The following is a 12,093-nucleotide window of genomic DNA, read 5'->3' as shown; positions in this document are numbered from 1 at the left end:
AGAAGTTTCATACGGCGCTCCCGCCGCGACTTCGGCTTCAACTGTTGGCACTGCGTACAGTCTGTGGTGCTGTGATCCTCCCCCAAACACCACATACAAATGCGGTGAGGGTCCATCGCCGTCATAAGATGCCCACAAGACGTGCAAGTCTTAAAGCCCGGAGGCATTCGCACACTGTTCCACTAAAAAATTGAAGAAAAAAAGGGCCCAAACAGGCCCGGATAAAGGATCGGATCCGCGTTGCACGCGGAAAAGGAAAAAAACTGACTTGGGCGCGCCGGGGTGGGTCTTATGTGACTTTGCTGACGTCACGTACGCGGACGACGCCTGGGCGGAGTCGCGTGATGTCGCCCCGCCCCCGGCGCGCAGGGATGCTGTGGCAAAAAGTTTCCGTATCCTATCTCACGCCTGGGGATAATTCTACATGAAGGAATCTGCGGTTAGTAGTCTCCATCAGATAAGGGGTACCAAACGTCATGAATGTATGAAATTGTACGTCAGAGAAATAACCTGACACAGAGGGTGGAATTCTGCACCCACAATGAGGTTGCAATAGTGCACAAGCCGAGAAACCCAAGTCAGTATGCAATAGTGCACAAGCCGAGAAACCAAACTCATTTAAATAACTATATATATATATTATATATATACACACATACACACATACACACACACACACACACACACACACACACACACACACACACACACACACACACATTCAGAAATGCTCCCAAAGCATACAAAAGATAATCCACATCGAGTACTGAACGTCGTACCTGTACCATGAAGGTTATCAACTCTTGAGTGTGAGCTGGCTATAAGGTAATCAAGAAAACGAGAAACAGCCGAAAAACTGAAGGAGAAAGTCACAACTACTATGCCAAGCAGTAAATAGTTACCCAGAAAGCCATGCATCATGAAATATACTCTAAAGTACAACTTTACTGTAAAGAATTTGGCAGAATAAATACACCACTATAATTGTTACTGACTAGAAGGGTTAGACAAACACATGTAAATAACCACAAGGGTAGCTAAACAACCATAAACTCCAGCAAAAGAGAGAAATGCCAAACTGGTTGCAACTAAATGAATACATATTGCAACTCAAGACATTTATTAACACCTATGTCCACCCAAGTCAGAAATGTTTAGGTGTTGTTACCACACCGTGCAGCTCTAAATCGCCGTAATGCCGAATCAGCATGTACACCAAATTAATGTACACCATCAAATAGCATATCTTCCAGGGTATTCTGCACAGGCTCTGAAAACCCAGACTGACGCAGCTCTGCATGCCTGCGCAGTGCAACTGACTGAGCCATAGCTCTACCCACAGAATCAGCAGTGTCCATACTACACCTAATGGTGAATGTTGCTGCCTCTAGGCCATCCTGCACCAACTGTAGGAGTTCACATTTGGCTTCCTTGGGAAGAGAAGGCAGCAAACTCTCTACTGAGTCTCATAATGCATGGGAAAAGACCATTATGCTGCACTAACAGAAGAGAAAATATTCCTCCCACAAATTTCCAGGCATCAGGCCTCAGTGCTTGGTGGTACCAGAGGGGGGACAATAGTGTCCACAGAGGCTGTTGCTACTTGCACAACCAGATCTTTTGTGGAGGGATGTTTAAAGAGACAATGAGAATCCCTGGGGGCGGGCCGATGCCTATAGGATATAGCCAGGTCTACAGGCATTTCCGTTACTGGCCTTGCCCAAGTCCCCTAACTATATGTAGTGTAAAAACCCATTATAAAGGGAGTAAGGGATCCACTCCGGTGTCACCCTGGTGAAGAACATTCACCAAAGGGTCTGTGGATAATTCCATGACAGAAGCTGGCACTCTAAAATACCAGCTGCCCTCCTTAATACTGCAGCATAAGAGGAACCCACCTCTGATGCCATACCAGGTGGAGACAGTAAATCTGAAACTGGGGAGGGCTTAAGTCCACTAGCCTCACGCAGTTTAGAAGGCCAATTTTCCTCCAAGGGAGGCTTGACAGTGTTGCCCAAAGGGTTTGACACCCTATATTTTCCCCTTTGCCTGCCAAACTGTGCATTTCCATAGGTAGAGCAGAAATAGGCTGTATAGGGACAGATAGACAGTTGCTTAAAGCGGATGGCTCCATCGGCCAACTGGCGATGTGTTGACGTCGGGAACAAAAATTGGTGGGGTGTCGTTTGGCACCGCCGATGTCATTAGCTGACCTGACTCCGATGGTGAAGACCCCGAAGGGCTGTGCAACGATACCGTCTCAAATCCAAAAACAGATTCAGAGGGCCCGAATGGTACCGAGGGCGAACCCGCCAGTAAGGATCCAGTCAGGGCACCTCCCTCGGGCAAGAGAGCGCGCCAAAGGGGAATTGGGGTCCAAAGACTTTATGCAAGGAAATGTAATAATCCTGCATTTTGGATAGAGTCTCCGCCCCCCCCCCCCCCCCAACTGAAGGTTGGGAGAAATCATCAGAAACAACTTATGTTTCGACCAATGGTGATTCGGAGCCTTCTCTCAACATCGACGACCCCTCACCTAAATGGCTCCTTGACCGGTATCTGGACTTGGACAAGGACTGACAGTGACGCTGTGCCTCAGATAGTTGCACGCCAGAAGTTGAATTCAACGCTCTCTTAACACATTCGTCCGAAGACACTGACAGGAACCACACTCTTCCGAGTCATGGTGGTCTCCCAGGCACCACAAATAGATGGTATGTGGATCTGTGACCGACATCAGTCTGTCACAAGATCCACAAGGTTTAAACCCTTATGGGATCACAAAAAGGAATATGCTACTTACCAGTATGCATCTGTTCTTGGCATGTAGAGCTGCAGATATATACACTGTGCATAGATCGCCATCTGGTGTTGGGCCCGGATGTTTGCAGTTTGTTTTTCTTCTTGGACAGTCTTTGGAAGTCACGAGTTCGGTGACTCCTCCTTCGGTCCGTACTGCGCATGGGCTTCGGCTCCATCCTCAGATTGTTTTTCGCCAGCAGGGAAAAGATGGAGCATAGTGATAATAGTGAAGAAACCCATGTGTGTTGTATCTAAATAAGATAGCCTGGAACGGATACAGGTAGCCGGGGAGGCGGGTGGGCGTGTATAGATCTGCAGCTCTACATGCCAAGAACAGATGCATACTGGTAAGTAGCATATTCCGTTCGAGGCATACGAGCTGCAGATTATACACTGTGCATAGATTATATAGCAGTACCCAACCCTAGCGGCGACCACCGGTATCCGTTGCAGTAGTTTGAAACAGTGTCTTTAGTACAGCCTGGCCCACACTAGCTTGTTGTTTGGAGTGCACATCTTCACAGTAATGTTTTGTGAAGGTGTGCGGTGTTGACCATGTGGCTGCTTTGCAGATGTCATCTAAGGTTATGTTCCCTAGAAAAGCCATAGAAGCCCCTATCTTTCTGGTAGAGTGGGTTTTAGGTGGAACAGATAATGTTCTTTTTGCTTTGTGATAGCAAATTTGTATACACTTTACAATCCACCTAGCTATCCCTAATTTTGAAATGGGGTTGCCTTTGTGCGGTGGAGAGAAGGAGACGAACAACTGTTTAGTCTTTCTGAAAGGTTGCGTTCTTTGTATGTAGTACAGTAAGGCCCTTTTAACATCAAGTGTATGTAGAGCCCTTTCCGCAACAGATTGAGGTTGCGTGAAAAAAAACGGTAATTCCACCGATTGATTAAGATGGAAGGAGGAAATGACCTTGGGCAGAAATTTTGGATTTGTGCGAAGTATCACCTTGCTGTGATGTACCTGTAAAAAGGGTTCTTGTATAGTGAACGCTTGTATCTCGCTAACCCTTCTAAGGGAAGTGATAGCTACGAGGAAAGCTGTTTTCCAAGTGAGGAACTGTAGCTCACATTTATGCATTGGTTCGAAAGGCGGACCAATTAGCCTTGTAAGAACGTTTAGATTCCATACAGGTGAGGGTGGTGCCCTGGGCGGAATTACTCTTTTAAGGCCTTCCATAAAGGCTTTAATAGCAGGCACTCTGAACAGTGATAAATGCTGTCTGTTTTGTAGGTAAGCAGCAATTGCTGCTAGGTGTAGACGGATGGATGAGTACGCCAGGTTACACCTTTGAAGATGGAGCAGATAGCATATGATGTGCTGTATGGATACATCTAAAGGGTTGATTGTATTGTTACGGCAGTAAACAACAAATCTCTTCCACTTTGCAGCATAGCATGCTCGAGTGGTAGGACGTCTGGCTTCCTTGATAATATTCATGCAATCAGGGGGGAAGGTTAAGGTATCCAAATTCTAAGATTTCAGGAGCCAGATCGCAAGGTTGAGCTGAGCTGGGTCCGGGTGCCTGATTTCTCCATGGTTCTGGGTTAGGTGGCATAGGGACAGGTGCAGTTTTTGATGTGGTACCACCGATAGCTGTAGTAGTGTGGTGTACCACGGCTGCCTGGCCCATGTTGGGGCTACCAGAATGAGTGTGAGGGAGTGCTGTTGTAATTTCCTTACCACTAACGGAATTAGTGGGAGAGGTGGAAAGGCGTATGCAAATCTGCCTGACCAGTTCATCCATATCGCATTGCCTTTGGACAATGGGTGTGGATAGCTGGCGGCGAAGTTTGGGCATTTTTTGTTTTCGTGGGTGGCGAAGAGGTCTATCTGAGGATGCCCCCACTTGTGAAAGAATGGGTGAAGAACTTGTGGATACAGTTCCCATTCGTGCATTTGCTGCGTTTGTCTGCTGAGCAGATCTGCCATGGTGTTTTGTATGCCTGGGACGTGTTGTGCCAGGCGAAAGAATTTTTTGTGGAATTGCCCATCTCCATATGCTCTGTGCTAAGCGAGAGAGCTGGGGAGAGTGTGTCCCCCCTGTTTTTGAATACAATACATTGAAGTCATATTGTCTGTGCGAATGAGGACTGCTTTGGCTGAAATTTGTTTCTGAAACGATTTCAGGGCTAGAAAGATCGCCAATAACTCCAGATGGTTGATGTGGAGTAACCTCTGTTGTAGCGTCCATAGACCTTGCACCGTGAGGTGTAATAGATGCGCTCCCCAGCCGGAGAGCGATGCGTCCGTTGTTAGAATCACCTGAGGAACCGGGTCCAGGAACGGTCGCCCTTTGGAAAGGTTTGTGATGTTCCACCACTGCAGAGATCGATGGGTGCGGCCGTCCACCAACACCAGATCCGTCAGCTGTCCCTGGGCCTGGTTCCACTGGCGTGCTAGGCACTCTTGGAGTGGACGCATGTGAAGTCTTGCATGGGGCACTATGAAAATGCAAGACGCCATCATCCCTATTAGTTTCATGAACACTCTTGCTGGGAGAAAGTGCTGAAGAAGAAACTTTTGGCGCAGGGCTTGCATGCTTGCGATTCTGGCTGAGTTGGGATAGGCTATAGCTTTTGAAGTGTCTATAGTGGCACCGAGGTATTGCTTTGTGTGAGACGGTATCAAGTGGGACTTTTGGTGGTTCACCGTAAAGCCTAGCTGGTGGAGTAGTTGGATGGTAGTGTTTGTATGCTGCACACACTGGTGGTAGGACGCGGCTTTTATGAGCCAGTCGTCCAGGTAGGGGAAGACGTGAATGTTTTGTCTTCTGAGGTGTGCTGCCACTACTGCCAGGCATTTGGTAAACACCCGTGGTGCGGTTGTGACCCCGAAGGGGAGAACCTTGAACTGATAATGTTGGCCGTCCACCACAAATCGGAGGTACTTTCTGTGAGCAGGGTGTATTGGAATATGAAAGTATGCGTCTTTCAGGTCCAGTGTAGTGAGAAAGTCGCCCTGACAGAGGAGTGGGAGAACTTGCTCAAGAGACTTACCATATGAAAATGGTCTGAATGGATATATGCATTTAGAGGCCGGAGGTCTAGAATGGGCCGTAGGGTCTCGTCTTTCTTCGGTATGAGAAAGTACAGAGAGTAGACCCCTAAATTTTGCTGATTGACGGGTACCTGCTCTATAGCTTGTTTTAGCAGGAGGGAGAGTACCTCTTGTTTCAGAAGTGTGGTATGTTCTTGTGACATCGCACGGTGTCTGGGTGGAATATTTGGGGGGGTAGAAGTTAGTTTGAGACAGTACCCTGACCGAATAATTTGGGTCACCCATATGTCTGATGTTATGGTCTCCCAGGTTTGAAGGAAGTCTTGTAGTCTGCCCCCGACCGGAGTGGAATGGTCTGGGGGGAGCGGGGGAAAGTCATTGTGTGGGCGGTGTGGCAGAACGGGCGGTGTTGGTTTTGCCCCTGCCTTTATTATTGTTTCCTCGATATCCACCTCTTTGGTAGCCCTTTTTGAAGGTATTCTGAGGAGGGGACTTATAGGACGTGGAGGCGTTATCGGAAGAGTAACCTCTGCCAGAGCCTCGAAAGGAGGAACGGCAAAAAGACCGTCTAGGGGTGTGTGATTGTAGTGCTCCCATAGACTTCGCCGTATCTGTATCCTTCTTCATTTTTTCCAGGGCTTCGTCTACTTTTGGACCAAATAAGTGTTGTTGGTCAAAAGGGTGGTTTAGTATAGATGCTTGGACCTCTGGTTTAAAGCCTGAGATCCTGAGCCAGGCGTGGCGGCGAAGCAGAACACTGGTGTTTATAGCCCTGGACGCTGTGTCTGCTGCGTCAAGTGCACATTTAATAGAGGTGTTGGTAATAATCTTTCCCTCTTGTATCAGTTCATGAGCCTTATTCTTATATTTCTCTGGGAGATGTTGCATGAGAGCCTCCAGCTCATCATAGTGCTTTCTATCGTACCTCGCCAGCAGCGCCTGCGTGTTGGCGATGCGCCAAATATTGGCAGCTTGCGAGGCAGTGCGTTTGCCTGACGCATCTAAGAGCTTGGACTCCTTATCAGGTGGTGGAGCCTCACCAGATGACTGAGAATTGGAGCGCTTCCTAGCTGTGGAAACCACTAATGAGTCTAGGGGCGCAGGTCCTTTAATATAGACCTGATCCGTGGGGGCTGCCTTGTACTTCTTTTCTATTCTGGGGTTTAAGACCCTAGCTCTGACGGGGTCTTTGAAAACCTCTGTGGCATGTTTGGTGACCCCTTTAAGCATGGGTAATATAGCGGTGGATTTATCTGCTATGTCAAATGTGTCAAGTAGGAAGTCTTCCTCAACTGGATCACTGTGTAACTCCACCCCATGATAATGTGCCGCCGGTTGTAAGAGGTGGTGGAACCCCAGGGAGTCCTCTGGTGGAGATGGCCTGGATGGATAGAGATCATCCTGAGGCACATCTTGGACATCTGGATTGTGATAATCCTCCCGTGGGTCAGGTGTTCCCGGAGGAGTGGGGTCCTGCGGGGCATCTGTTGGATCATAGAATGGATCTCCTTGGTCATCAGGGTCTGGAGACGGGGTTGGAGAGCGATGAGGCAAGGGTGGAGAAGGTGGGGGCGGAGATTGAGGGAGTGGAGGAGGTGGAGGTGGTGGGGAGGGTACTCTGAACGGCGATGTGGCAGACTCCTTCCGTTTTGGTGGTGGAGGAGGAGTTGGTTTGTCCAAAAGTCTTTTCTTGGAAGACAAAATTAAATGTCCAGTCCTTGGATCCTTTGTTAAAGTCTTTTGAAGAGGATCCGGTGTGAAAAGAGGATCCGGTGTGAAAAGCTCCTCCGGCACCGATTCCTCCATCGGTGCCGATGTTTTCGGAACCGAAGGCTTCGTTGGTTTATCCGCGCCATGCTTTCTCGGGGTGTCCGATTTTTTGGTCGGCGCCGAGGCAGGCTTCGACACGGAAGCGTCGGTGCCGAGGGATTTGTGTTTGGTCGGCACCGAGAGGCCAGGTTTCGACACCGATGGCTTCGGAACGGAGCTTGTTTTCTTCGGTGCCGAAGAATGTTTTTCGGCGCCACTAGGAGGCTGGCTCGAGCCCGAGCTGCCAGGAGACTTGTGATGCTTTTTCACCGGGCCCAAAGGTGGAGTGATGGAAGCAGCATGCTTGGCTTTCCCTAGGCCCGGAGGCGAAGGGGTAACCGGTATGGGCGTGGGAGGGGGTAGAGTACTCACGACCCTCTGCGCCGGTGTGATCTCCTCCACATCGGAGTCGTCGGCCTCGGGAGCGCGGACGACATCGTCCTCCTGCTCGGTGTGCTGCTCTCCCGAAGCTCCGGTGTCTTCTCCGAAGATGTCAGGTGGAGCCGAGGTAGATGAGTGCGCCATGGTGCGTCGAGCTCGTCGATCCCGAATAGTCTTTTTCGATCGAAAAGACTTGCACGCGGGGCAGTCTCGGGCCTCGTGTTCCGGAGAGAGGCAGAGGTTGCACACCTGATGGAGGTCGGTGTGGGGAAATTTAGACCCACATTTTGGGCACTTCTTGAAGGGAGTCCTTTCCATCGACCGAAACGGAGTCGAGATAGGCCCGAAGGCCGCTGCCGATGCCTGGAATCGAAGAAGTGCCGAAGAGAGAGATGAAGAAGTCTATTTCGTCTAAAGAATCTCGATGGACGAGGATTTTTCATCGAAGGTCGAACTGGAAGGGTTCGAAGCCGGAGCACGAAGTATTACATCCGAGCCCGATGGCGGAAAAAAACAATCTGAGGATGAAGCCGAAGCCCATGCGCAGTACGGACCGAAGGAGGAGTCACCGAACTCGTGACTTCCAAAGACTGTCCAAGAAGAAAAACAAACTGCAAACATCCGGGCCCAACACCAGATGGCGATCTATGCACAGTGTATAATCTGCAGCTCATATGCCTCGAACATACAGTTTCTCACACAAAATGTGGAGATGGGCCAAAAAACAGCCCCCTAACCGCTTTGGATCTGTGTTGCAAGCACGGAAAAACATGAACGTATGGCAGAGCATTGGCGATGGGGTTATAGGGACTCAGTCTACTTCACATCGCATGATGACATCAAAATGTAGTCATGCAGCACCCTCTTCCGATGTGCAGACATGCTGTAGGAAACAAATTCCAGATCCAGTCTCACGCCTGGATGAGGATTCTAAAGTAAGGAATCTGCTGCTAGATGTCTATCAGATAACAGCAGCATCAGTCCAAAACTTTGATGGTGATCATACAAAAAGAGGCATTTCCTTACATAGAGCACATGGGTTCATCACGTCCATAGCGAAACAGCGTTAATGCAAAGTCGTAAGGCGCAACCTGACGGCAAGCAGGAGCAGTGCTTTAAATTTTCCGATCCAGTCTGTCACCTGCGGATATTCACAAGGTTTAGAGTCTGCAGTTATATGCATTCATTAGAAGGTATAAGCAAATTAACAACTGACAATATATACAAATGTATTAACATTTTCAAGTCCATGTGGAACCTTTTTTGAATGTTCATATCTCATACTTAAAGTATACTCTGGGCCCCTAGCTTTTCTTGTGTGGGTAATTGTTGTCTTGACCACGTTAATGAAGAAGGCCATGGATCAACAACAATGTGCAGGTCCAGCATGAGTGAACCATCACCAAGAACAGAACAGTACTTTGACATTGTGACCCTAAAAGCAGGGGCGGGTGGGGCCCTGATGAATGCGGTGGGGCAAACTGAGTTGCAGGAGCTACCCTTACGTACATGCCTCTTATCTATGGAGGAAAAGGGACAAAGAATAATACCCCTTAAGACTTGTCCTATTGGGATCAGTTTAGTCAGTCCCACAGATCATCATAGTACTAAATATAGTCAATCGCTTACACAGCTGTATGATGATTATGCACAATAATTGCTTTGAGCAATAGCATTAAAGCATTACACCTCATGATGCAGCCACTTGAGATAAACTGTTCCATGTGGTAGAGATGCAGACTGTCAATGCTAAAGTCATGTAAGGTGAGTGTATAGCCTCATAACTCATAAAATGAACATCAACCTTGGTTTTGAAAATACCTTATGCCCAAAGTATAACATTTACCCCACCGAAAGTCTAACACAAATTTCAGGAAAGTTTTAATTGCTCACATATTCCCCCTTAACTCCTTTTCCACACATTGCTATTGAGTGTACATTATAGTGAAGTACTTACACTCTCGATCAGCTTCCTGCATGCGAGTATCTTCTTCCTGAAGATAAGTCTGAAGGTTCTTTAACACTTGTATTTTTAAATTGACTGAGGAGTTCTTATCCGAGAGAATGTTGTTGTACAGATTTTTTACATCCACTTCAAACATAAGGATTGGGTGCTGTATGAAAGAAAACCCTAAAAAAGATAAAAAGCTTATTTTTTCACAGCATTGGAGCTTGACTTGTTAAGTGTTCAAATGAAGTGCAAATACATGGTTTCATCAAGTAATGTTCATACTACACACATTAAATTGTCCCAATGTGCATCTCCTAATGAACATATCAGTACAAGTTTTGCTTCCCTAAAACTACTATACAGCCCAATAATATGCCAAGGTAAAGAATGTGTAGAGACCATCCACTGAGAAATGCAGAAGTAATAATGATGGCAAAGTCACCAGGAGCTCTGTATCAATGTTTTCCTCAGAATCAAGTCAAATGTAAATTGGTTGGGCATGAACTCTAAGATAAATATTCTTATCTTCAAAGTACAAAGGCATTTATTATACTTCAAACCCAATAGACAATAAGATTCTTGTACAGGGTTTTTAGAGTAGTAATGCAAAAGGAGGCTTGAGGATTTAATATACGAGTTACTTACCTTCGGTAATGGTATATCTGATAGAGACGTTGTCTAGCCGTAGATTCATTAACTTAGAATATCCCCAGGCGTCAGACTGGATCTGGAAAACAATTAGCAGCAGCACCTCTGCGCGCCAGAGGACGGCGCCACACGAACCCGCCCTGACGTCGTCCACGTACGTTACGTCAGCGAGGTCATACAAGTTCCTCCTGGTGCGCTGATGTCAGTTTTCTTCAGAAAAACGTTTCCGTGGCACAACGCAGAGCCACCAACAAAACTGCGAAAGTATGGGAACAGTGTGCGAGGGATGAAAATTCTGCATAACAAATAAGGCGGCTGGTGCAAAACACCATCATAAAAGACAGTATCAGACACTGTCTGCACATAAGGAAAAAGCAAAAGTGGAACAACGCTGTGAGAAAGAACCCCGCATAGCGAAGCGTGAACCCTTCCCAAAGTTCGAGCAACAAGGGAAGAAGATCTCAACAGACAAAAATAGACTTATTACCATGTAGAACCGTGCCATCCAACAAGGACGGAGCAAGAAAGAACAGCAATGTACTTCAAGAAGATACCTTCCCTCATAATAACAGAAGTGTAAAACAGAGCTTAAGAGATCTTCAAAGAAGACGACTATATAGGAGACAAGAGCCCCCAGTGAATGGAGAAGGCGTGAGGGAGGGAAGACAGCAGGAGAAGAAGATCAAGCAGAAACCTGCGCAGCCACCCTGCCTGCACATAGACAACCTCCCATCCCTGTACCCCGAAGGGAAGAACAGGCATAAAAGTCATGGCACACGTAGGAAGCCCACCCCCCTCATCTTGAGCAAGGAAGGGGACCAGTCCCAAGACAGACAGGGACAACAAACCACCAAGTCACCCCAACCTAGAGGGCAACCACCCACAAGGACAAGACATGGCCAGAGGACCCTCAAACCAGAGGATAGCGAGGGAGGGAGGGAGGACAAGGATAGAAGCAGTCCACCCCCAAATCCTGGAGCAGCCAGAGCAGCAGGGCACCAGCGCACTGAAAACCTATCCTCCAAAGAACCAAGGGAGGAAAGAACCGCCCCCAGATGGAGCCACCCGTCAAGAACAAGGAAGGCATTCACAGGAAACACAGCCCCCCACCGGGAGGAGAGTACTGAAGACCAACCCAAGGGTCCTCGCAGAACAGGGGAGGAAGGGCGGGCCGTGAAGGAATCTGCGGCTAGAATCGTCTACCAGATACATCGTTACCGAAGGTAAGTAACTCGTACATCTGATTGAGACTACTAGCCGCAGATTCCTTCACGTAGAATAGATACCCTAGCAATACCCCCCTGGGAAGGAGGGTCTGCGAAAGGACCCCACCAGCCAATGCAGAACAGAGGGCCCCACAGGGGACAAGATCTTGGACCAGGTAGAGCCTCGCCCCTGCCAGGCTAAGGGAACCCCACAAGCAGAACCCCACCGACCCCAAGGGGATGTAGGAGGGAAAGAAGGCTGAAGCGGCTCATACACTCACAGCAGA

General features: G+C 48.1%; 1 protein-coding gene across 16 annotated transcripts in view; it reads right to left on the bottom strand.

The window, feature by feature from the left end:
- Positions 1-12,093, bottom strand: part of NIPBL (NIPBL cohesin loading factor) — a 1,722,939-nt gene that overhangs the window by 260,806 nt on the left and 1,450,040 nt on the right. For all 16 annotated transcript variants that reach the window (XM_085631078.1, XM_085631072.1, XM_085631074.1 and 13 more), the window contains one exon: positions 9,960-10,133. In XM_085631078.1, the coding sequence (XP_085487204.1) occupies positions 9,960-10,133 (174 nt within the window). The remainder of the gene's footprint in view (positions 1-9,959; positions 10,134-12,093) is intronic.

The sequence above is a fragment of the Triturus cristatus genome, chromosome 2_1, assembly GCF_964204655.1.
Source record: "Triturus cristatus chromosome 2_1, aTriCri1.1, whole genome shotgun sequence".
NCBI lineage: Eukaryota > Metazoa > Chordata > Amphibia > Caudata > Salamandridae > Triturus > Triturus cristatus.
This window is presented reverse-complemented; position numbering and strand designations above follow the sequence as displayed.